The sequence below is a fragment of the Haemorhous mexicanus genome, chromosome 10 (assembly GCF_027477595.1).
Source record: "Haemorhous mexicanus isolate bHaeMex1 chromosome 10, bHaeMex1.pri, whole genome shotgun sequence".
NCBI lineage: Eukaryota > Metazoa > Chordata > Aves > Passeriformes > Fringillidae > Haemorhous > Haemorhous mexicanus.
Window position 1 is genome coordinate 15859110 of NC_082350.1, and position 21896 is coordinate 15881005.

The following is a 21896-nucleotide window of genomic DNA, read 5'->3' on the forward strand; positions in this document are numbered from 1 at the left end:
AGCTGAATGCAGCACTGATGCTAACTCTGCAAGTCTGCCCATGCCTCCGTTTGCCAAGTTACCATTTAGGTCATGCAGATTTTATCCTGTGCCCCAGATTTATTTTGGATGGAAAGCCACGTGTTTCCATGTTTCCAATGAAGTTACACCTGCAGGAATTTATGTTTTGAATTAGCTTCAGAAATGACCAAAACACATTTTTCAAAAGTTCTTCATATTTGTACTTTTTAAAGTACAAATTTTTTTTTTTTTTTTTTTAATTTTTTTTTTTTTGTAGTGATAGAAGGATGCTCTGCATTTTTAACGGTAGCCTGATCTGGGAGCAGATGAATGTTTCTCCAAGAGCTTCTTGAAATGAACAGCTGTTGTTCACTAAGTCAAACAGAAGAGTTTTGTGGAAAGTCCAAACTGATTCTCTTAAAAAACAAAACCAAAATTAGATGTGGTATTATGGTTAGGTGCACATGCCAGAGGCTGAGTAAATGTAAAGACAGACTTGTGACTTAGTCTTCATCCTATTTAATCCATCAATAGTTGGCTGTAAAGCTCTGTTTAGAACAGAAATGTTGGCAAGTGCTGCAGTTCCTGCACTCTCCAGCCTGGGATGCTCTGAGCTGTTGTTAGAGGTGCGTGGTGGCAGATGCTTCTCACTGGCTGTGATGGGATTTCTCAGGTTTTGTAGTTTCCCCTCAGGGGTTTGGGGCGAGTCCCATACGATGTCATTCGCTGCCTTCTGTGACTTTCTGTCTCTGCCTGTCTGTGTTGTCACCCTGGATTGTGTTTAACCAAGTTAAAGGATCTTTGTGAGCCAGATGATCATTAGCATCCTTACCAGAAGTTTGGTTAAAATACTCAGCTGTATTTTCTTTTCTTCTGACATATCTGTTTCTTTCAGCTTTATCTTTTCTGTGCCAAGGAAAGCCACACTTGGTACCAGTGAGAGAGAGGCTGGTTCGATTCTGCTGCTCCAGGCCAGAAAAGAGTCAGTGGCATGAGGTGGGCTAGATGGCAGAGTTCCTCTGCCTTCATCCATGTCATGTGCTGCCATTGGAGCTGCTTGCAGGTTTTATTTTCTAAATAAATAATTTTTAAGGTTTCCTGAGTTTGCTGATCAGGTTTTCAACAAAATGGAAACATTTGCAGAAAGCAAAAGGGTGAATCAACATCTGGCGGCTTCCTCAGCCTCTATATTTTTTGTTCTTTCTTGTGGATAAATGCGAAAAAGAATTCAAGTGAAGTCTTTGTGCACATAAAACCCTCACTGTCCAAGCATGATTGATTAGGGACACTTGCTGTTTCCCTAATTCTCTTTCTTCATCTTGGCATCATCTGCGTTTTCCGTCTTAGCTGTTTCCAGTGGAGATGAAATGTTTCTTTGCGGAGGGGCAGGAGCCACCCACCCACCCATGTCGGAGGCTCCTCAGACAAATGGATCAGTGTTCCCTGCAATCACGGGTGGGAGCAGGAAGCCAGCCCCTGGCCACAGCTCAGGGCAGCAAAGCCATCGAGAGCCTGACCCTATTTGACTTCTCTTTTCTAGATCTCAGTCTCTATAAACAGCTTTTTATGGTATTTGCCTTTCAAAGAGGAACCAGGGTGTGGATGGGAACAGTGACAAAGAGCCACTTATAAGGACTGAGTGAGCTCTTACAGGAGTCCACTGCATAATTTTCAGATCAACAGAAAAATCTTGCAATGTCTTAAGCCCTGACGTGTCATCTGTGTTTTTTAAATGCTGTCATTCTGCTCCCAGCAGTCAGGGCCAAAAGGTTTGTGCTCCTGTGTAACAGGGAAACTGAGTCATGGGGGTGCTTAGTACCTGGCAGAAGAATTCCCAGTAAATCAGAACAGAGCCAGCAACTGAAAGCAGAACCCCAGTGCTTGGAAAACACTGCCTTCTCACAGGAGCATGACTTATTGTGTCCTCAGCAAGGGCAGACAGCTCCTCATATTTTGCATAGTGGAGCACAGCTCTGCCCCAGACAGCAGGTCCTGTCTCTCGGGGTGGTGTCAGTGCTGGGGCTGCAGCAGGGGCGCAGAGCTGCAGTGCTGTGAGTGATCACAGCCTGTGCTCAGAGGGGCCCCACAGCATCCCTGTGGGACCCACCACTCCCTGGGTATCCTGCTGCATTCCTGTGCAGCTCCCCACAGGCTCTGGATCATCCTGCAGCGGCTGGCAGGGCTCCCTGTGCAGAGGGAGCCATCCTTCCCTGGAGCTGCACCAAGCAGCTGCTTTCTCCATCTCAGGCAGGCAGAGCAGTGCAAGCAGAGATGGAATAAACACCTGTGTCCTGCCTCAAGTGACACGTGCATCCTTTAGGATGTTGCTTCCTGGTGCCAGTTGAGAATTGAGGAACTGAGGAGCCGGTGCTTGGGTAGGAGCCCAGGGAAGGTCATCCATCACCACAGATGCTTTTCAGCCCTTGATGTGAAGAAGGTTGTGGAGGGGTGTGTCTTTACAGGGTGTGTCTGCGAGCCGGGCCACAAGGGTGTCAGAAGATGAAGCTTTATACTGTCATTAACTTCATCCAGGCTGTGGCTGGCATCCCGCCTGGCTCTACCCACATCTGCCCCCAGTACAGGAATGTGTGCAGACCAAGTGCCCAGCCCGTGCACTGCTCTTGCCCAGGGTAGTGGTCTGTGTCTTATTTCCAGCTTGCAAGGAAGAAGGGTGAAGGTATGCACCTGTAGGAGAGCACCCAGAGTCAGAAATGTGGGATGTGCCATGGATCAGCCCTTGGCAGAGGGCACATCTCTTGGCTGCCCTCAGGGACAGACATGGGCCCACTTCCCCTTGGGTCACTCACTCCTTTGGCCACATGTGAACTGGTCAAACTGGGAGCTGACACATCCCATCCATGTCATTCTACTAATTCTTGAGAAGGGAAAACTGCACCACTGGGAGGACCCAGTGAAGTGCATTTCTGTAGGTTCTTTACCAAGCCAGGATAATAGAATTAATGAGAGTGCCTGTAAGCCTCAGTCAGTGGAAGGTCAACCCCTTAGCTCAAGTCTCCTTGCCTTTGTTCTCCAAGCAGGTTTGGCATAGGTTTCTCCCATTGGATGTGGATGTTTGGCAGCCCTCCAGGATGGGCAGCAGCTCCTGGGCAGCTCACAGGGTAAAAGTGATGCTGCTGCAGCAGCAGATTTTGTGATTTGGTGCTAATGGCTCTACAACTCCATTACTGTGCATTTGTAGGGGGATTTTTTATACACTAATTAACCAACAGTTTGATTTGATGGCGATACTCTGGGCTCTATTACAAGTGGGCAATTGTAACTCAGCATCCCAGTGGGGCTCCGTAGCACAAAGGAGGGGTTTGAAAGCACTGCTTTTGGCAAAGGCTCCTTCATCCCACCAGGGATGGAATGTCCTGATAAGGGGATGGAGCTGCAGGGCTTGTTTCACTCCTTCGAGGAATGGCATTAGGAGGCAGCCCCGAGGTCTGGTTCTGATTTGCTGTGAGACATCAGACTCCTTACCTGCAATTCAGGGAAAATGATACCTCAGTGCAGGGGCCTCGCAGGGTTCAGCTAAGATTAATAGGGGCGGGAGGGGAGATGAAATATCTGTGGCATTTTGTTGTTACTATTAATGATGTGGAGTGAAGCCAGGGCATCTCTGTGAATGATCACTGCATTTGCCTCTTGAGATCTGGCTGTGTTTCTGCCCTCCCCTACCCTCTACTAATCAGAACAAAGTTAAACTTTGTAGTAGAAGGGCTCAGAAACCAGCATTTCTCAGTGTCTGAAGGAAAGGCAGCACGTTTCCTGGTGTAATTAGGTCCAGGCTCTCAGGAAATGAAGGCTGTCTAGCTGATAAGTGTTTAGTAATGATTACCAAGCCAAGGCTGGGGAAAGCAAGCAAAGTGTTTTCATTTCAGAGGCAGCAAATCCAGCTGAGATTTGCTGTGTGTCATATATGGAGACAATTGTCCCAGTGGTACGTGGCCTCGCTTGCTGCAGCCCAAGCCAAATCTGCCCTGGTGTAAGTGCACAGGAGCCTCTGGAGCTGCACCAAGAGCCCGAGCAGCAGAGCACACATCTACAGTGCCCCTGGGCTGTCAGAGGTGTCATTCACCCAGGCTGGTGTCACTCTGCTCTCAAAGCCAGCAATTCCTCTCTCAAATTAGCAACAGTGCTCATCAAAGCTGGGGGAGCTGGAGGAGGGTAGGAAGCACATTTGCAAGGGTAGAGTTACATCCTCTCCAAATGAAATGCACCTTTCATCAGTGGTGCTGGGTAAACTGAATGTTTCAGTGCACCAAGGTGGGTTCTTCAGCGTGCTGTGTGTCAACCCTTATGAAAGAGCACTTCTCCCCTGAAATTTTAGGGTCAGATTTTGCAGGAAACATGTCTGGAGGTTGCTCTGCTTGAAGTCAACACAACCCATCCCATGCCAGCATACTCATCCTGTCAACAACTCTTGAGACCTGATGTGCTCTCAGTGTTCTGGATGAGAAGGTGCCTTATGGACCCCTTCCCCTGCCCTGTTTTGTGTCCCTTCATTTCAGAAGATGCATTTTTGGGAAACCCTCTCCCTGTTGTATTCAGATGGGTTTGAGTTTTATGAACACTGAGCATTGGAGGCACTGAGGAGTTTTGCAGCACTGCTGCAATTCCTCTTGCCTCCCAGATGAGTCAGCCTGTACTTTGCAGTTCCATGTTTTCTGAAAACTCTACCATAGCCTAGTGGTTGGTCTTTCTCTACCACACGTGTACTCTGGTGAAAATAATATACTGATGTCTTAAAATCTCCCAAATCCCTTATTTATTGCAGCCTGTATAAATGAGTTCCAGAAGGGATTACACAACTCCCAGGACAGGACCATCAGTGGCTTTTAAGCACAGCGGTCCAGAGGCAAATCCTGCTTCAGGAAGCCTGTAAGGCATTGCTGACAATGCCCTGTGTGTGAGGGTCACTGTGTACCCACCATGTATTTATGGCTTGCCCACAAGTGTCCACCCCTGGCCACTGCTGGGGGAAGATTCCTGGGATAATCAAACCTTTGGATTGGACTTGGCAGCCCATGCAGGCAGTGTTCCTGGCAGGACCTCTCCTTTGCCCTTCAGACCAACCAAGATTAAATTGCAGAACTGTGGATATATTTTCCTGCTCTCTTTATCTGCAAACTTTGTTTCCAGTGCAGTGCCTTCATGCTGGCCCAAAAGTGGAGAATCAGCACAGAAATCTCTTTTCAAATATGGCAGTTTTCTTCAAACCTACCTGAGGCATAAGCTCAGTTTGCTTCCCCCTTGGTGTCAGTCAGTTCCCCTCATGGTGAGCACAGCCCACCCCCAGTCTGCAGATCTTCTACTTTGCAAAATGCTTCACTGGAATCCGATGGTTTATTTAATCAGATCTGCAGTGCCCTAATGTCCATCACCATCATGATGGCTTCCATGAATTCAGCAGTGGTCAGTCATTATTTGCTGGTTTATGACTTGAGCCCAGTATTAAAGAAATACTGTGTCTGGAAGAAATGTGAATTAAACCTCTTCCTTGAAGGCTGTCAAGGCTTTGGGTGAGGGAACATTGCACTGATATGCTGTGAGTCTGCTTTCTTATTGAAATTTATGGTTTGTTTGCTTTTCCCTTTGCTGCCCCATCACAGATCAGGGCAGGGACAGATAACCTCTTCCTCAGACAGCACAGCCCTGTTTGCAGCCCACCCTCAGGGCTCTACACTCTGCTTTTCAAACTAAAGCTCTGGTGCTAGTACCATAAACTGACCATGGTGACTGAGTCAGTCAGCACCTTCTCCAGGAGAAGACCTTTCTGTTGCTCAAGGGAAAGGTAGGGAGGCAGTCCTCAGTCTGGCACAGGCCTTAAGCCTGTTGACAAAATTCCATTTACAGCATAAAAGGGCTGCAAAAAACAAGTATCATTTATCACCAGGTCGCTGTGGCTTCCTGGCTCTGGGATGGAGGTGGAAAACCATGTGTGTTCTGAGAAGGGCGTGTTCTGGGGACACAGAGCTGTTTGGATGTTGTTAGGTAGCAGCAGACAAGCATATACATCTGCACAGGAAACTTTGGCTCCCAAAGGGCATTCAACAGCTCATCATGTCTGACTCTTCTAAGAGGTGCTGAGCCATTGCTAAACCTTAGAAAGGGAGGAAAGTTTCTGCTGTAGGAATTTTTCTGCTTGTCTCAGATTTTTCTGTTGTGTTTTTCTTAAGTGTTTTAGTAATTACTTCCATAGAGATACCAGTGTGGAGACAGCTGGGTTAGGAGTCTGACCCAGTTATCAGCCAGTGCAGCTTGATTAGCTGCAGTGTCCAGGGAGGCAGGATGCTGGAGAAAATCCACATCTAAACTGCAAAGCTGCTTTTAACTGCCTGCCAAGTTTGTTTTGTTCTGGTTTTCCCCTAAAAGCATGACACCCTCCTCCCTTGGTAGCAACGTCTTCCCTCACTCCTCGCCAGCGTGTTCAGTAAGATTCACCTTTCTTCTCCCAAGTATTTCCAGGACTCTGGGGACCACCTGCCTCTCAGTTATCAGTCATAATATCAGATGAAAGCTCATTATTTGTCTAACAGGCAGTGGCCTACAGGAGTGCTGGTGATCCCTGGGGAGGGGATAGTCACATCCTGCTTGTTCCTAGCTGCTCGATTTCATTAGCTTAAAATGCCTGGGCTAATCTTTGATACTTTTCCAGGTGAGCAACCTGGAACCAGGCAACCAGGTTAGCTCTGGCTGCCACAGGGATGTTATAACAGGAGGAAGGACATGCAAGGAAAAATTCTGCTGTGGAAAGCCTGTCTTGTTTTACACTGTCCACCTTTTAGTACCAAGCACTGCTTCTTGCCATTAGTGTGTGAGTGTATTGCTTCTCCCATGCTACCCATCTCCAAGGGAACTGGTTAATTATCTGGCCAGGGAAAACTCTGGGGTGTAGGAACTTCATGGGTAACCATCTGCACAGATTCCTGAGGGCTGAATACATCCCACCTTTTCCTCATTGAAAGTACTGTTTCACACACAATGTAGCTGCTCTCAGAGTTTGTTAGGCAGAACTGAGTGTCTACACAGGACAAAGTGTGGCTCAGAGTGTGTTTCACAATCAGTCAGATCGAAGGTTCAGTAAACACAAACACATTTCCCACTGCTTGCTCTGCAGATGAATCCTGCAATGCTTCAGTGTGTTGGAGATTTATATGGGAAGGGTCCTTCCTGCTGGGAAGTGGTTTTGCTGTGAGTCAATGCCCTGCTCCTTGTGCAGGATTTGTTACACAAGTGTGCACTGAAGCATGTAATGCACAGCCAGAAACGTGTGGAAATCTTCATTCTTACATGCCTGGGAACAGTTCAAGAAGAGCATGCCAGAGAGGGAAGAAAGGGAGAATGTGAGGGTCAATCTAATTAGTTTTTTTATGCCAAATGGCCCTTTCAGTCAGGGTTATCCAGTCAGTCTGCTCAGCATGGACTCATGCACATATAAAATAATGCCAGCATGGCTCAAGTGAGAGATTCATTAAGAAATATTATTTCTGTCTTCATTAATTGAAAGAATTTTTTTCCATAAAGAATATTGAAGTGGTGTTTGCTTTTAGATTTCCAAGTATCTCCCACTTTCTGAATACTAATTCATCATCTAGTTAGCTCATTTGACCGTGCAGCTACCAATCCACACATGTTTGTGTCCTGAAAATTGCTTGTGGGAATACCAAAAACCCCCGAGCCATTTCTAAATTTCCTTTCTCATGAGAGATTTTCCCCGTGCCAGTTCTGCAAATTTGTTCTGGTTTGGATTTGGGTCTACCAGAGTGATTGGTAGGCAGCAGCACACATGCTGGGGTCTAAGAGGAACTGTCCAAAGCAGGCTGGAGGTTGTCTTCATTTTGAAAATGAAAAACCTCTGAAAAGATACATGTGGAGCCTCTAGGAATGCATCATTATTGCCCTCCATCACAGCAGTAGCAGGGATAGGAGGCAGCCCTGTTTATCTTGAGTTGGAAGAGAAGAAACTGGTAAAAGGTTTGGCAAGCAGGGGATGGTGTGGTACTGAACTTAGAGATGGCCTCGCACCTTTGGCTCCTGGTACCTCTTCCCTGCACTTGATTAAGGTCCTTTCCTGCTGTGTGCTTGCCTTGCTCTCTGATTTTGCTCGTTCTGTGGGGCCAGTTGGTGCCATAGTAGGCTGCAAACACTTCAAGCATCATTCTACAAATGTGTGACCCCTCAGCAGAAGGAAAATTTCCTGATTAACTTCTCTGGAGAATTTCATTCTTCTTATTTGCAATAATAAAATAGTTGAGATAAGGTCAGATGCTATTTATAACCATCTCACCGCTCCTTGCTCCTTCTCTCCTGGGCAGTAAGCTCTGCACTGACACAACCAGATTAATCCTTCATGGCACTGAACCTTTTATTTCCCTTGTTTGCTGCAGGCTCCAGAGCCTCCTTCCTCTGCAGAGCCCAGTGCACTAAGCCTTCAATACAACACAGCAGCAGTGGAGCTGTGGAAAAGTTTAGAAAAACATTATCTGTTCAGCAAACCAGGGATTGTCTGCGAGGTTGGAAACTTTGGTTTCTAGGCCAGCTGAATGGTTTGAAATCTTTAATCACAATCTCCATGCCAGGTTCATACACTCTGCAATTAACTGAGGTTATGTGCAGGTAGGTCCATTCCTGGAATGGCAAGAAATGCTCAGGGATCTGACATGTTTTCCAATATATAAACCTTACTTCTGTTCCCCTCAAAAAAAAAAAAAAGTTTTAATTGAAACTATATTTTATGTGATGAAGAAACCTAATATAGAAGCAGATTGGGTTAGGACAGTTAGACACAGAATGTGTGACAGCTGCCAATATCTGATATTCAGTTCAGTGCAATGGGAATTCAGTATGAAGAACAGTCTGAGGTCTTGGTTATATCATACCTGTGGCCTCTTTTCTCAATTAGTCAGAATCTGTATTGCTTTGGCTACCTTCTCTCTAAAATCCTCTGACTTTTGCACCTCTTTTATCCTTGTTTTTTGCCCTGAAAAGCTCAGGATGAGCTGGGAGCAGCTGAATACCTGTAGTTGCTCTGACTACAGCTGCTTCCCCCCATGAGCTGCAGAGTGTCAGTGTTCAGCACAAGCAGAGGGGCGGTGGGACAGCAGCCCTGGCTGCATGAGCTGACTGTAAAGCTGTGCAGTGCTTGTCTCACAGACCTGGCACCCTGCCTGTTCCACTTCCTTATCCCCACTGCCAAGCTCCAGAGAGCAAACTTAAAGGACTGTGAGTTTTGGGTCATTGTAGCTGAAGCCATGGTGCTGCTGTGAGGCCTTTTCCCTCGGGAAGGGGACAGGAGTTTGTGCCAGCCTGCTGAGCATCTGGCACCAGAGGGGCTTTGGTCAGAATTCATTTGTCTGCAAGGGGTGAAGGCAAGTGTGAATTCAGAACATGTGCCTGCACGTGGAGCTGAGCCAGTCTGAGGTGTCTGGGGCAGCTGTCAGTGATGAGGTGAATCCTCCAGGTTTCACTTTAGGGCGCCCAGCAGCCAAAGTGGGGGTAAGATCAAGCAGCAAGTTAGACATGTTGCAGTGAGACAGCTTGCTTCTTAAGCCCAGTAGGTTGGTGACTGTGGCATCAGAGGTACAAATCAGGTTGCTCAGCATGGATTTTGCTGGAGTTAAACATCCCTTAACAGGTACCAGAATGACAATGAATAGTAAGAGTCTGTTAGCGTTGTGTTATGTGTCACCATGCAGCCCATGGAGGCTCCATAAAGGATTTTCTCAATGGTTATCAGTGAGAATTGGGTTCAGTTGCCTAGTGATGATCAAGATGCTCACTCCAGGTCCTGTCTCCAGCCTGTGTTTGTTCCTGCACAATGCTCCAGGTACAGCAGCCTTCCTAGTCCAAGCCACCTCTGCAGGCTGGAAGCCACAATCCCACTGAAGCCCAGGCCAGCACTGTCCCAGCTGGGAGTGAAACTGAGCATTTGCAGTTTGCTGAAATTCTTTCATCTGAGGTTCTGCTGCTTAAAATATTTTTTTTATAAACCACTCCTAAATCTCGTTGAGGAAAATAAACAACTTCCAGCATCAGAACCCTGCAGCACTTATGTGTTGTGTTTTCCCCTTCTCAGCTCTAGGTGTTGGTATGTTAAGATCAAAATGGACAGGGCAGGGTGTTCCCAGGGCTCTCTCAGTGCTGATGCTCTGATTTCTCGTGTCTTCTCTGGCTGAAATACAGAGGGTTTGGTGCAAAGCTGCAGCAACAGTCCAGCAATGTCATTCCAGTGGGGTGAGCAAGCAGGGCTTAGAGCACATACTGAGGTTGTGAGTCCACATTTGTCATTCTTTCCTTGCTGATTTTCATTCAGCAGTTGTTGTGCAAAGATCAAAATTTCCTTGTGTTACGTGCTTGCACATGCTTATGGCCCCCAAGTTGCTTGCCATCCAAATAAATAAAATTACTACTCTGTGGGAGAAAAGCTGTTATTTTTATTGTTATTAGTTAAAAACAATGGAAAATCAGGCACGAAGAAAACAAAATTATTTTTTTCCAATGGCTGCACAGTGAGGTTGTGACAGGGCCAGGAACTGAGTCCAGGTGTCCTGAGTCCCAGCCCAGACCTTTAAGCACCAAAATATCCTGCTCCTTGTGAATTCAGAGCGTTTTGGCAAAAGCTTCCCCAGAGTGTTTCATAACTAATGTCAGAGCTAGACACTGAACATGTCTTACCAGTTAGGAATTTTGCTTTTATACACACTCACTGACTTAAAATCTCCCCCCACACTCCCCCAAACTCCCCCCAGCTGTTGGCTTCTTGGTGTTACTTGTATGTTTCTAAGGCAAATATGGAACATGATAAATTGAAAAGCATTGAGTTGAAGTGTTCTGCTTTGAGTACACTTAGCAAACTTCAAAGGTCATCTCTGCTGTGTAGAGCCAGCAGGACTAGACATAGAGTGAGCCTTGTTTGAAAGGGATTTTCTGTTGTCTAGAAATCAAGCTTGTCCTATTTCACAGGGGAGGATGTTATCCAGAACTAAGCCCATCCTGGGATCTCTGACAGTTTTTGACAGTTTGCTGAAAAGGATCTAGAGCTAAGGGGAAAAAGAACATCCCACAGCAGACTATTACAGGTTGTGTCTTGAGGGACCACTTCCCTTTCTGAGAAGTCTTTAGTCCCTTTTAAATCTGCACAGGCAGGGTGCTGTTTGTGAATAGCAATCTGTGGTGTGGAAGGATGCAATTCCCCCAGGCAGCTCAAATAGTGGCTTCTTAGCAGTCCTCTGGACCAGGTCAGCAGCTCACATCTGCAGCAAACCTTTTGTTTGATCCTCACTGTCTCTAATTACCAGCTGCAGTGACATTCCCACGGACACTCAGCAGGACCTGAAAATTCTCTTTGTGAGATGCTCTGGTCAGTCCTTTATCCCACATCTGATGGTGCCCAGCTGCAATGAATTTTTCCAGAGTGGGATTATGTTGAAATTATCTATTTCAAAATGGAATGTATGTTTCTGAATAGCAATGTCTCTTTTTTTTAAAAAAAAAACCCCAAACTTCTATTCTGAAGGGGTTTTGGTGTTTTATGTGCTGTCCTGGTTAAAAATTTCTTATAGTCATTTTTCATGCCTGCTGGAAAGCCAAGGGATTATTATGGAGAGTGGTGTCCTTTGGAAAACTCCAAATGAAGGACTGGAATAGATGTTGTTTTTGCAGTAAAATCTGGCTTCCCTGCACATGTTGTCAGTACAGAGATAATACTTAAAAACTTCTGAAGTTTACACAAGGCACATTTTTTGCATTTCTGCGGGCACTGCAGCACAGCTGTGCTTTGGTGTGTAGGGGGGTGGGCTGGGATGCCGTGGCTCTCACCTTCCTTTTGGGGACATTCCTGTGTGCTTCCTGGGCTGGGTCTGCCCTGGAGCCACTCTGCCCTGCTGCAGGGTGACAGGGTGTGAATGTGACAGGATGTGACAGGGTGTGAAGCTCATGCTTCCCTGCAGGTCTCTGTTCCCATTCTGCTGGTGGGGTTTGTCTGCTGGGTGCTGTGCAGGTGAGCTGCTGTACCATGTCCCATGGATGTGCCTGAGCTTGCTGGCTCTGGTCCTCAGGAGCAGCCTTGCAGCAGTGGCACAGGGCTTGCTGTGGGTTTTGCTGTTAAGGACACTTGGACACAGCCTAGCCTGGGCTAGCATTAGCCTGGCCCTGGCTGACAGGTTTGGGTTGGACTGCTGATGTATCCCAGGGACCTGACTGCAGCTTGCTGGTACCCAGTGGTGTTGGCTTTCTTTCAGAAGCAAGTGTTTTAGTGACTTCTCTTTTGCTAGCTTGTGCAGAGGTCTCACCTGAACATCTGTTCTGCTCCTGATACTCCCAGCAGCTGCCATGGATGTGTTTGGCACAAGCAGTTCTGTTTGTTTATGAGGCTTTCTCCAGGGTGAAACTGATGTCTGGTCTCAGTTCTGAATCTCTAAACCCAAAATAATTTGGTATATCAAAATAAATCTTCTTTATACCTCTGCCACCATCAGCAGAGTCTGGCCTTCTGCAGCAATACACAGCTGAGCTTAATAAATGGTCCTCAGTCCCTGTCTCCCAGCAGAAGCCCTCAGCCTGGACATAGCTCAGCCTCCAAGGCTTGTAGAGAGAGCAATCCTTGCAGCTGCTTTCCCCTCCTCTCTCCATCTCAGATCTCATGAGAACATCTTTCCACCTGGAACCGTGCAGGGGTTTGGAGTAGCTGAGTTGAGAGGATGTGCTGCTGGGACACAGGCTGGATCCCATCACCAACAGACCCTGTTGCAGTGACTTGTCTGGCTCTCAGGAGCTCCACCTCTTTCCATTTCACTTATATGGGGCTTTCCTCTCAATTCAGCTTTTTTCTTTAGCCTCTGCATTCAGGTTTTCCTTGGGTATCCCATTATTTCCCAATCCAGAGGTGTCAAAAGGATGTCAGAGGATGCAGCATAAACTGCTGTGTTCACCTTCAACATCACCAGCCTCACTTGGTCTTTCTCACCTTGTTACAGCTGAACAAGCTGGAGGAGGCAGCAAACGCAGCTCACACCTTCTTCATGGCAAACCCTGAGCACATGGAGATACAGCAGGACCTGGAGAACTACAAGACCACGTCAGGGAAGGTCAGCTTGATTGACCAGGAGGCCAGGCAGCATATGGTGAGTCTGAGGCTGAAGAGGTGCCCAGCTTAAGTATCAGGAAGTCTGGAGAGAAGAGATTAGGAAGCCAAAAGAGATTAATCTATGAATGGGGAAATTCTTACCAATACAGCTAAACAAACTCTCCCTTTCAGCATTTTCCCTTAAGGCAAGCCTGCTTCTGCCTTCTCTAGGCACTCTGCTCTTTGATTGCTACATCCCCAGCCTGGTCCCTCTATTCAGAGAACTCTGGGGTCATCCATGGCTGTGAAGACACACCAGCAGACAGCTTCGATGGAAGCTTCCATGACATCTCAGCTCCTGTGTGTTTCCTCCATGAAAGATCTTGGCTCCTGTGTGTTTCTTTTGACCTGAGCTCTCCCACCTGGGCAGGGTACATGCACATGGGTGGCTGTGGTGGTGAGGGTGCAGAGTGGCAGGCAGGAGAGTGTCAGCTGCTTCTAGCTCCACAAAACAAAAGCCCAAGTCAAATGCCAGGGCCACCCCCAACTTCCCAATTTCACAAGACCAGGGGAGAAGGAGTGGCTGTTTGGTGTAATTAATGGAGGTGCTCATTAGTGGCCATTCTAAGAAATGAGCAGTCTGTTCTCTTGGCATTCAGTGTTGTTGTTTGGTGGGAGGGTAAAAACAAAACAAAAAAAAAAAACAAACAAAAAAAAACAACCTACAAAAACTTTTTAAAATATAATGCATAATCTAAGAGTGGCACTGAGGAATCCTTAAGTATGGAGGAGTTCAGAAGAGCAGTTAGGCAGGTTTATTAGGTTCCACTGCTCCAAAAGTCCATCAGTGGCTTAAACATGGTTTGGTACAAGTGGTTATATCTGATAGGTATCTGAGGAGAGGGTCCTGTCCCTGTCCCAGTCCCCTCGTACCTTCTTTGAGAAGGATCTGCAGGATGCTGTGCTGCCCGCAGCATGGCCTGCTCATGGTTTGTGTTCTGCCTGCCTGCTTTGCAGGAGGACTACAGTGCTGGGGTGAGGCACTATGACAGGGAGGAGTACGAGCTGGCCATTGAGTTCCTGGAGCGTGCCCTGCAAGGATACTACTCTGAGGATGAGGATTGCCAGCTCATGTGCGAGGGACCGCAGCGGTTTGAGGAGCACGAGCACCTGGATTACAAGGCTGGTCTCTACGAAGCTATTGCAGGTGAGATCTTTTTGCATTTTCAGAGTTCTCACCCTTGGTCATGAAATGTTTATAATTATTGAGTTTGGGCCTTTGGCTGGATTTGTTGAAGTGTCTTCCCTCCCACCTCTGCTGCTGGTGAGTAACGCTGCAGGAGGCACCTGGAAGCCCAGAAAGTGCAAACTCAGAGCACAGTGAGCTAGAACATCTCATTTTGGTCCTGAACAAAAGCTGGGCTAGAAGAATTGCATTTCCAGATGCGTGGAGCATTTGCAGCTTTCTGTTAGAGCTGGAAGTTGAGGTGCTTTATCTAAACTGCTTCCATTTCCCCTGTACACAGTCTCACACACCTCCCTGGAATCTAGACATTGCTGGCCTTTGTTTATGTTTTCTGTTTCTGAGAGCAATGAAGAGAGCAGCAGAGTTCTCTTGGCCATGCTCCAGGTGGCCAGGAAAGTTGCCAAAAAGGCTCGTAACTGGATTTTCTCCCCATCCAAAAGGATGGATTTGTCATTAGTGGAGGTCCACCTAATTATGATCTTGACTGAAATCTCTGGAGAGAATTGAACGTTGCTGTGTAATCTTCAGATTTGCATGTGTGGCTCTGAGCCAGAGAGGATTAAAACAGTTCATTCTCAGTGGAAATGAGATTACATTTAATTAGTTGTAAGGGAAGGAAGAGCAATAAATTAAGGTTTGTTTGGTGACAGAAATCTTATTTATCTGCTTATGGTCTTGGAGTTGTATCAAGCCCTGAAATCTTGCTTCTTATGTGGAAAATACTTCACTCAGATGCAGAATGTTTTTTGGGTTTGCATAATTCTGTTTGTGTCGAGACAGGAAATCTAATTGAAACAACCAAGAGGAGAAACCACCAGCATACCGGATGGGAAGCTGCCCCAGTGGGGTTTGTTTACCCAGGCAAAAAATAGAAGTGTTGGAAAGGCTGCCTTGGTACCAGTGTGGCTGTCAGCTGATCAGGTCTGCTTTTAGAGCCTTGACCCCAACACCCATCAAGAGAGCAGCCTTCAGTGGCAAGGCAAACCCAGCACCCTTCTCACTGAAAGCTGCTGCTCTTCAGACAGGACAAACTGTTCTGTGCTGTGCACGTCGAGTGCAGCCCCAGAGAGCTGAGGTGTTTCTGTGCTGGCCCTTCCTGAGCACTGACAGGCTCATGTTGTGGTGGTGCTCAGAGCAGGATGTCACCTGGGAGGGGACAACAGCCAGAGGGTCCCTGCAAGTGCTGAGGCTTGGCCATGTGTGCCTGGCCATAACTACCCCAATCCCCAGGACCACTCAGGCACCCAAAGGAACGTGGAGTTGAGGGAGGGAAGTTAAATCCTTGGTGCAGCTGCTTTTTGGTAGGAAACTAGATGGCTCCTTCCAGGACAGCATAATCCAAAGTTCACCCCTGGTCCAAGGCACTCAGGCCCAGACATTTCAGCAGGGAGTGGGAACAGGTAATATACCAAGAAAAGAGAGTTTAGGTTTCTTCAAAACTCATTTCTCTTTTTAATCCCAAACTGATTTGCTCTGCTGCTGCTTGGGGTTGAAACACTCTCACCTTTTCCCCCCAAGGACAGATACATTTCAGTGAATTGATTACAGTACCAAGAAAAAGCAGTGCTTCTCAGTGATGGATTGATTATTTCAGATCTAGGATGCTTAAACAGGTTTAAATTACAACAATATTATTTATGTCCTTTCCCTTCTTGCTTTTCCTAATGCAGTACCCTGGCTATGCATGGTAAGTCAGATAACTACTCAGACTACCTGTCAAGAGCCAAGAGCACATAGGCACTGTTCTGAGTTTCCACTTGGTTTCATTGCAAATCCCTCAGGTGGTTTTTATGGCAGCTCTAAGAAATGCTTTGGTAGCTGAGGACATGATTGTTTTCAAGCCTGTGTTTGTTTCTTAAGGTTTTTAATGGTGTGCAGAGACAGAGCAAGCAAATTAGATTTAGTACATTGCAGCAATTGCTGCAAAATGGAATCAGATGTCAGTGTTGGCTTGAAGTTGTACAGCTGGTACAATGCCTATACTGTGGAGTCCCACTAATTAAGAAACTTTGTTAATGGCAAACGTCTACCATGTGCTTGTGATTCTCTGAGGGTGCCTCATCTTTGAGAAGCAGCAAACATGGGCATTTCTGCTGCCCAGATTTGCACCTCGGACCTTTCAGACTGGCCTTGCTTGGCCGAGCTGAGAACCTGCACCAGCCCCTCTTAGCTAAACCTCCTGTGGAGCTTTCTTGCTGCAGGAAAGGAGAGGATTAAAGATGAGCTGCAGGAAGGGAGTCTGGAGATGGATGAGCTGCAGGAAGGGAGTTTGGAGCTGGATTACATGTGGCAGCACATGTGGCCACCTTGTCTATATCTCTCTGCTTGCTTTGTGGGCTTGTCTCTTGGGGTTGAAGCGCTACCTGCCACCTGCAGTCCCTGCACGCCACCAGCTTCCCTGGGCAGAAGCAGCAGCTCCTGCCACACTAGAGAGATGCTCAAGCTCCCTCTACAGTTGAGAGAAGGAGGAAGGCGTTTCTTAAAGGGGGAAAAAATGTAACTACAATTCTGTCAAATTGGCTTTGGGGAGGTGTAGCAGCATGTGACTACTCAAGAGGTCTCACAGGGAGGAGCTTGAGCTCTTTCCCTCGATGCACACTCACCTGCCAGGCTAAAGCATTGCGAGTTGCACGTCCTTCAGCTCACGAGTTGGAACCTCTGTCTGTCCTTGTCTGGGCACCATCACCATCCCCTCAGCTCAGACCAGCTCTCCTCTTTTCCTGGCAGATCACTACATGCAGGTCCTGGCCTGCAAGCACGACTGTGTCCGGGAGCTGGCCACGCGCTCGGGCCGCATCTCGCCCATCGAGAACTTCCTTCCCCTCCACTACGACTACCTGCAGTTTGCCTATTACAGAGGTAAAGCTCTGTCCTGTTCCTCACAGCACTGCTGCCTTCTCTTCATTTTGTGCAAGTTCAGGTTGTTCCATGTGGCAGTAAGGCTGTTTCCCCCAATGCCCACACTACACTGATGCAGAGGCATGGTCTGAAAGAGAAGCAAAGGACGTTGGAAATGATCTCTTCAAAAGTCAGGATGACTGAAATACAATGAAGTATGTTTTATGAAGGTGTTTTAGATCATCAGTCAGGTTTTAAAAGCCAAACCTTTAGCTTAAACATTACTATTCTTTAAATAAATCGTGCTTTTTTAGGGTCCTTTCATTTGCCTTTTAATATTAAAATCATTGGGGTTCATATGTTTCACATTTTCTGAAACGAACTGATACATTTTCTAAATTAATCTATAGCAGACAGATGACTTAGCTCAAGCTTATGCCAAGATGGCAGTTTTTGCCCATTACCAAATATTTTAGGTTTCACAGTAAAGCTGCAGGAGTTGGCAGCATGGCAAAATGTCAGGGGTTGGCAGTGCTAAAAAATCATGCCAGTTGTGTAGCACACATCTGTGTGCTATTTTATTATGTTTTGTTACATAAAAGAAAATAGAAATCTGCTCTCTCAGGCTTTTGCAAATACTCTGCAAGTGTCAAAATTTCTATTAAAACATGAAGATTCTTCATTCATCAACACAAAGGGAAGAAAGCAGGAGGAGTCAGTTCATGTATGGTTTTCAGGCTTCTTCATTCCTCTGCCCAGTTCGAGGTTTGCTGTGGTGGGTGAAAACCCCTGGGCCCTGAGAGATGCTGCACAGATGAGAAGCAGCTTGATGCCAGACCATATCTATGTCCTGCCCATCTATCTGGATGCAATTTGGATACCATCTGGTCTGTGCATGATGGCAGCAAACTCTTGTTTCTGTGCCTCAGTTTCCTTGCTGGGGAGGTGGAGTGGTTAAGACAAAGAGGCATCAAAAGAGCCCCGTGAAGTCCTGGGCTGTCGTTTCAGCTGATGGGGAGCTCAGGCTGTGCTTCCCTCCCTGCAGAGTCCCCTCCTGGGCTCTGTGTGAGCCCCCTGTGCCCCCCTGACCACTGCTGTGTTCCCCCCAGTTGGTGACTACGTAAAAGCCCTGGAGTGTGCCAAGTCCTACCTGCTCTTCCACCCGGACGATGAAGATGTCCTGGAGAATGCAGGTTATTACGAGGGTCTCTTGGAAGGTGCAGTGGATCCAGCCACCATCAAACCCAGAAAGGTGAGAGTGAGTGACACCTCAGAGCTCTTGGTGGGAGGCTTTAACAAAACAACCTGGTGGAAATAAAAGAAGCCTGGCAGCTTTCCCCCAGTGGGACCACTTTAAAAACAGAGGCAGAAGTGCTGTGCTCATTGGTGATGCTGAGGAGGTGATTTCCAGGGTGCAAGTTCAGAGTCACTGGTGTGGGGGAGAAGCTGGTGGACAGGATCTGCTTTAAATGGGGACTTCAGCCTGTAAAGCCTGAGCAAGGGCAGGGAGGGCAGTGACCAACAGTGCAAACCCTCCTTTTGCCCAGTGCTCTGGGGGACACACGGAGCAGGAATGCAGTGAAACATCGGGCAAAGGGCAGCATCTCTTCAGACAGGGCTGAGAAATACTGTCCCAGGGAGACTGGGATCTCAGCATTACTTTCAAGTCTCTTAGCTTGGAGTTCAGGGCTCAGCCTGTTCTGCAGACAGTAGCTCTGCTATCACAGGGGTAGGCTGGGGTCAAATAACCAAACAGTGTGTGTTCCATCACCCAGCAGGACAGGCTTCCTCTCCAGTCTGGGCAGCCCTTATTTGTGGCCCTGGGGCTGCCTTCCTCACCATACATAAGTTCCTTCATCCCATCCCATCCCATCCCATCCCATCCCATCCCATCCCATCATGTCATTTCACTCACACCATAAATAGAGTGTTGGCAGGAACTGGTTTTTCCATTCCTTTGGGAATTCCTTGACTTCCAGGCAAATCAAGGTGAATTTGATAAAGTACTAAAAAAATAAAAGCAAAATTATAAAAAGGAAAACAAGAAAAAAAGTTGTTTTCCCTCACAAAATGAATCTAGGAAAAAAACCCTGAAATTGACAAAAACATTTAGTTGTTTACAGGGTTTTGAAGTTTTCTGTAAAAAAAAAAAGAATTTATTTTTGCTTTGCACAATAGTTTTCTAGGAGAAATACCAGTGTTTTGTTTGCAGATTTTTCATTCAAAATAAAGCCCTGTGATGGACAATTTCCAGCTGGCTAGCTTTGGCCCCCATCCAAGCACTCTGAGTGCATCCCAGGGCCAGGCCATGGGCTCCATGGGGGGAACTGAGGCACAGCCCAGCCAGGGTTCCTGCCCCACCAGCCTGAACTTGCCCTCATTCTGTAGCTGGGGTTTCTCTGGCCAGCCTTTTGCCCAGATATTTTGAGGCTCTCCAAGGTGTGCAGGAATTTCTGCCAGCTTTGGACATGTGTTTTGGGGATTCAGGCTTCCTAAATGAGTTTCTGAACACGTTCTGCTGTGTATTAAGTGGCTCAGCCTTGTGCCTGGGGTTGCTCCAAGCACCCCTCAACCTAAAGAAACCTGCAGCATTGCATGAAAACCAAACCCCTCTGAAGCAGAGGTGCATTGCCAGTGTCTTGCAGAAGCTGGCCATGTGCAGCTGCTGCTGTTCTCTTTGCAGGAAGCCAGAACGCTGCTGCGGCGCCACAAGCTGGAGTCTCACCTCTTGCGGGTGGCTGCGGCCGGCCTGGGATTCGCCTACACGGAGCCGGTAACGCCCGCGTGTGCTGGGCCAGCACCTTCTCAGCTCTAGCACCAGCTCCCCCCTGCCCCTCTCCTGTAAATCCAGCCCTGTGCCGCTGACTCAGGAGCTGGGTCTTGGCCTGGTTTGTTCCCTATAGGAAAACAGGGATGGCAAAGCAAAGGAGGCATTCCTGGGGTGAAGGAGAGGCACATACAGCCTCATCCACATTTTCAATCTGGTGAGCTCAGGCCACTGCCCAAAGTTATGTGGGATGGAGCCAGAGAGGCTGGTTGATGTCCCTGGGAATCAGGCAGAGCAGGTAATGCCCTGGCTTTGGCTGGAGCCTTAAATTAAGAAGTCTGTTCTCTCTTTCCCACAGAACTACTGGAACAGGTACGGCGCCCGCCAGGACGAGCACAGGTGAGCCACAGCTGACTGCAGCTTCAGCAATCCCCATGGTGGGATCAAGGGCATGTGCTCATGGTGGGGTACCAGGCTGCCACTCAGGGGTACTGCCCACCCACCCAGCACACTGTCCTGGTTGAATTAGGGCCCTTTGCCCCTTGCCATTGCAATCATTCCCACAAGAACCTTATTTTAGCTGAGTGCCTCAAAACCAGCAATGGTCTAGAGGGAACTTGATTGCTGAGGCAAGTGGTGCTGGTCAGATTTGTTGGTGTCTGTGCTTTGTTGGTGGAAACTGTTGCTCTCATTACCAGAAAAGCAATTTTTGCTACAGCACAGAGTAAGGGCTTCAACTTGTATGGCTGTGACATTTGTACAAAGTACTGATTTGCCTGGGGCTTTTGTGTGTTAGTTTCCAAAGGGAGCAAAAGTGCAAGCTGAAGAACTTGTGGCCAAAGTCACGATGTTTCTCTTCTCTTTTGCTCCTCAGTGTCCCATCAAGCATCAGCAGTGAACCTGAGGATGGGCCCCGGCTGTCCCTGACAAAGAAACCCATGCCAAAGCCAGATCGAGAGCTGAAGGAGGGTAAGGCTGATAAACATGTCTCAAAAAAATTGGGATTTTTTTTTTCCTGTTGCTGGAGACTACAGACTGCAAAGGCTGGCCACTGAGCAATGAGGGCCACTCCTATTTTAAGGAGTTCAAATTTTGTTTAAGACACAGACAGGTCTTCAGTGCTGCCACAGCATTTCTGGATCTGTGGGTCCCAAGGAGCTGCTGTGCCCTTGGACTTGTTTTTCCCACCTGCTGGGCTACTAGTACAGAGCCCTGAGATGTGGAGCTGCAGGGCTGGGTCTTCCTCACCGTGGGGAAAGCAAACCAGTCTGCTGTCCAGGTGCTTTTAAGGTCAGTGTGTTCCCTGTTGTCCAGGCTGCAGAAGGATGGATGCTGGAAGCAGACTGTCCTGAAGCTTTGCTAAATGTGCTGGATCACACCAAACTAGCAACCACTTCTCTTTGCAGACTAAGCTTACGATTTCATGTCTTAGATCACATGAAATCACTTGTTTATAAGCCTGTCAGCAGACATTTCATCTGATTTCAACACATTTTCAGCAGCCACAGAAAATACTATAACATCTACTAAATACAGGATTTTTCCCCTTAACAATTTTGAAAAACAATATTGTAGCCAAGCACCAAAACAGAATCCTTGCTGCAAAACAACAGGATCTCAAAGCCAGGAGGTGTCTTTGTGTCTCTAGTGAGCCAGTTCCACAGCAGCAGGCAATTAAACCTCCCTGTAATGCAATGGGTGGTAGCTCTTTTTGGGGAATTTCACAGCTTTCCCCAGCCCACACTGTGTCCAGTTGCTCAGTGTTGTGTTCAGAGTGTTGTTATCCCTTCTCTAGCTGTACATAAAATAGACAAATACCGCAGGAAGACACCAAAGATCTTGCTTAAGCCAAGAGCTGATTGAATTATATTTGTTGGCCTGTTTGCTGTTTATAACCCCGTAATTTCAGAGTCCTTCTTTTTGTTTTTATTTCTTTCTATGCTCTTATTCTGGTTTACTTGCAGAATGTTTTTGTT

General features: G+C 47.3%; 1 protein-coding gene across 1 annotated transcript in view; it reads left to right on the top strand.

Moving 5' to 3' along the window:
* P3H2 (prolyl 3-hydroxylase 2) overlaps positions 1-21896 on the top strand; it is a 64552-nt gene that overhangs the window by 34830 nt on the left and 7826 nt on the right. The window contains exons 2-8 of the mRNA XM_059855492.1: positions 12981-13127; positions 14087-14276; positions 17043-17174; positions 18263-18405; positions 19837-19926; positions 20279-20319; positions 20795-20889. Of these exons, the coding sequence (XP_059711475.1) occupies positions 12981-13127; positions 14087-14276; positions 17043-17174; positions 18263-18405; positions 19837-19926; positions 20279-20319; positions 20795-20889 (838 nt within the window). The remainder of the gene's footprint in view (positions 1-12980; positions 13128-14086; positions 14277-17042; positions 17175-18262; positions 18406-19836; positions 19927-20278; positions 20320-20794; positions 20890-21896) is intronic.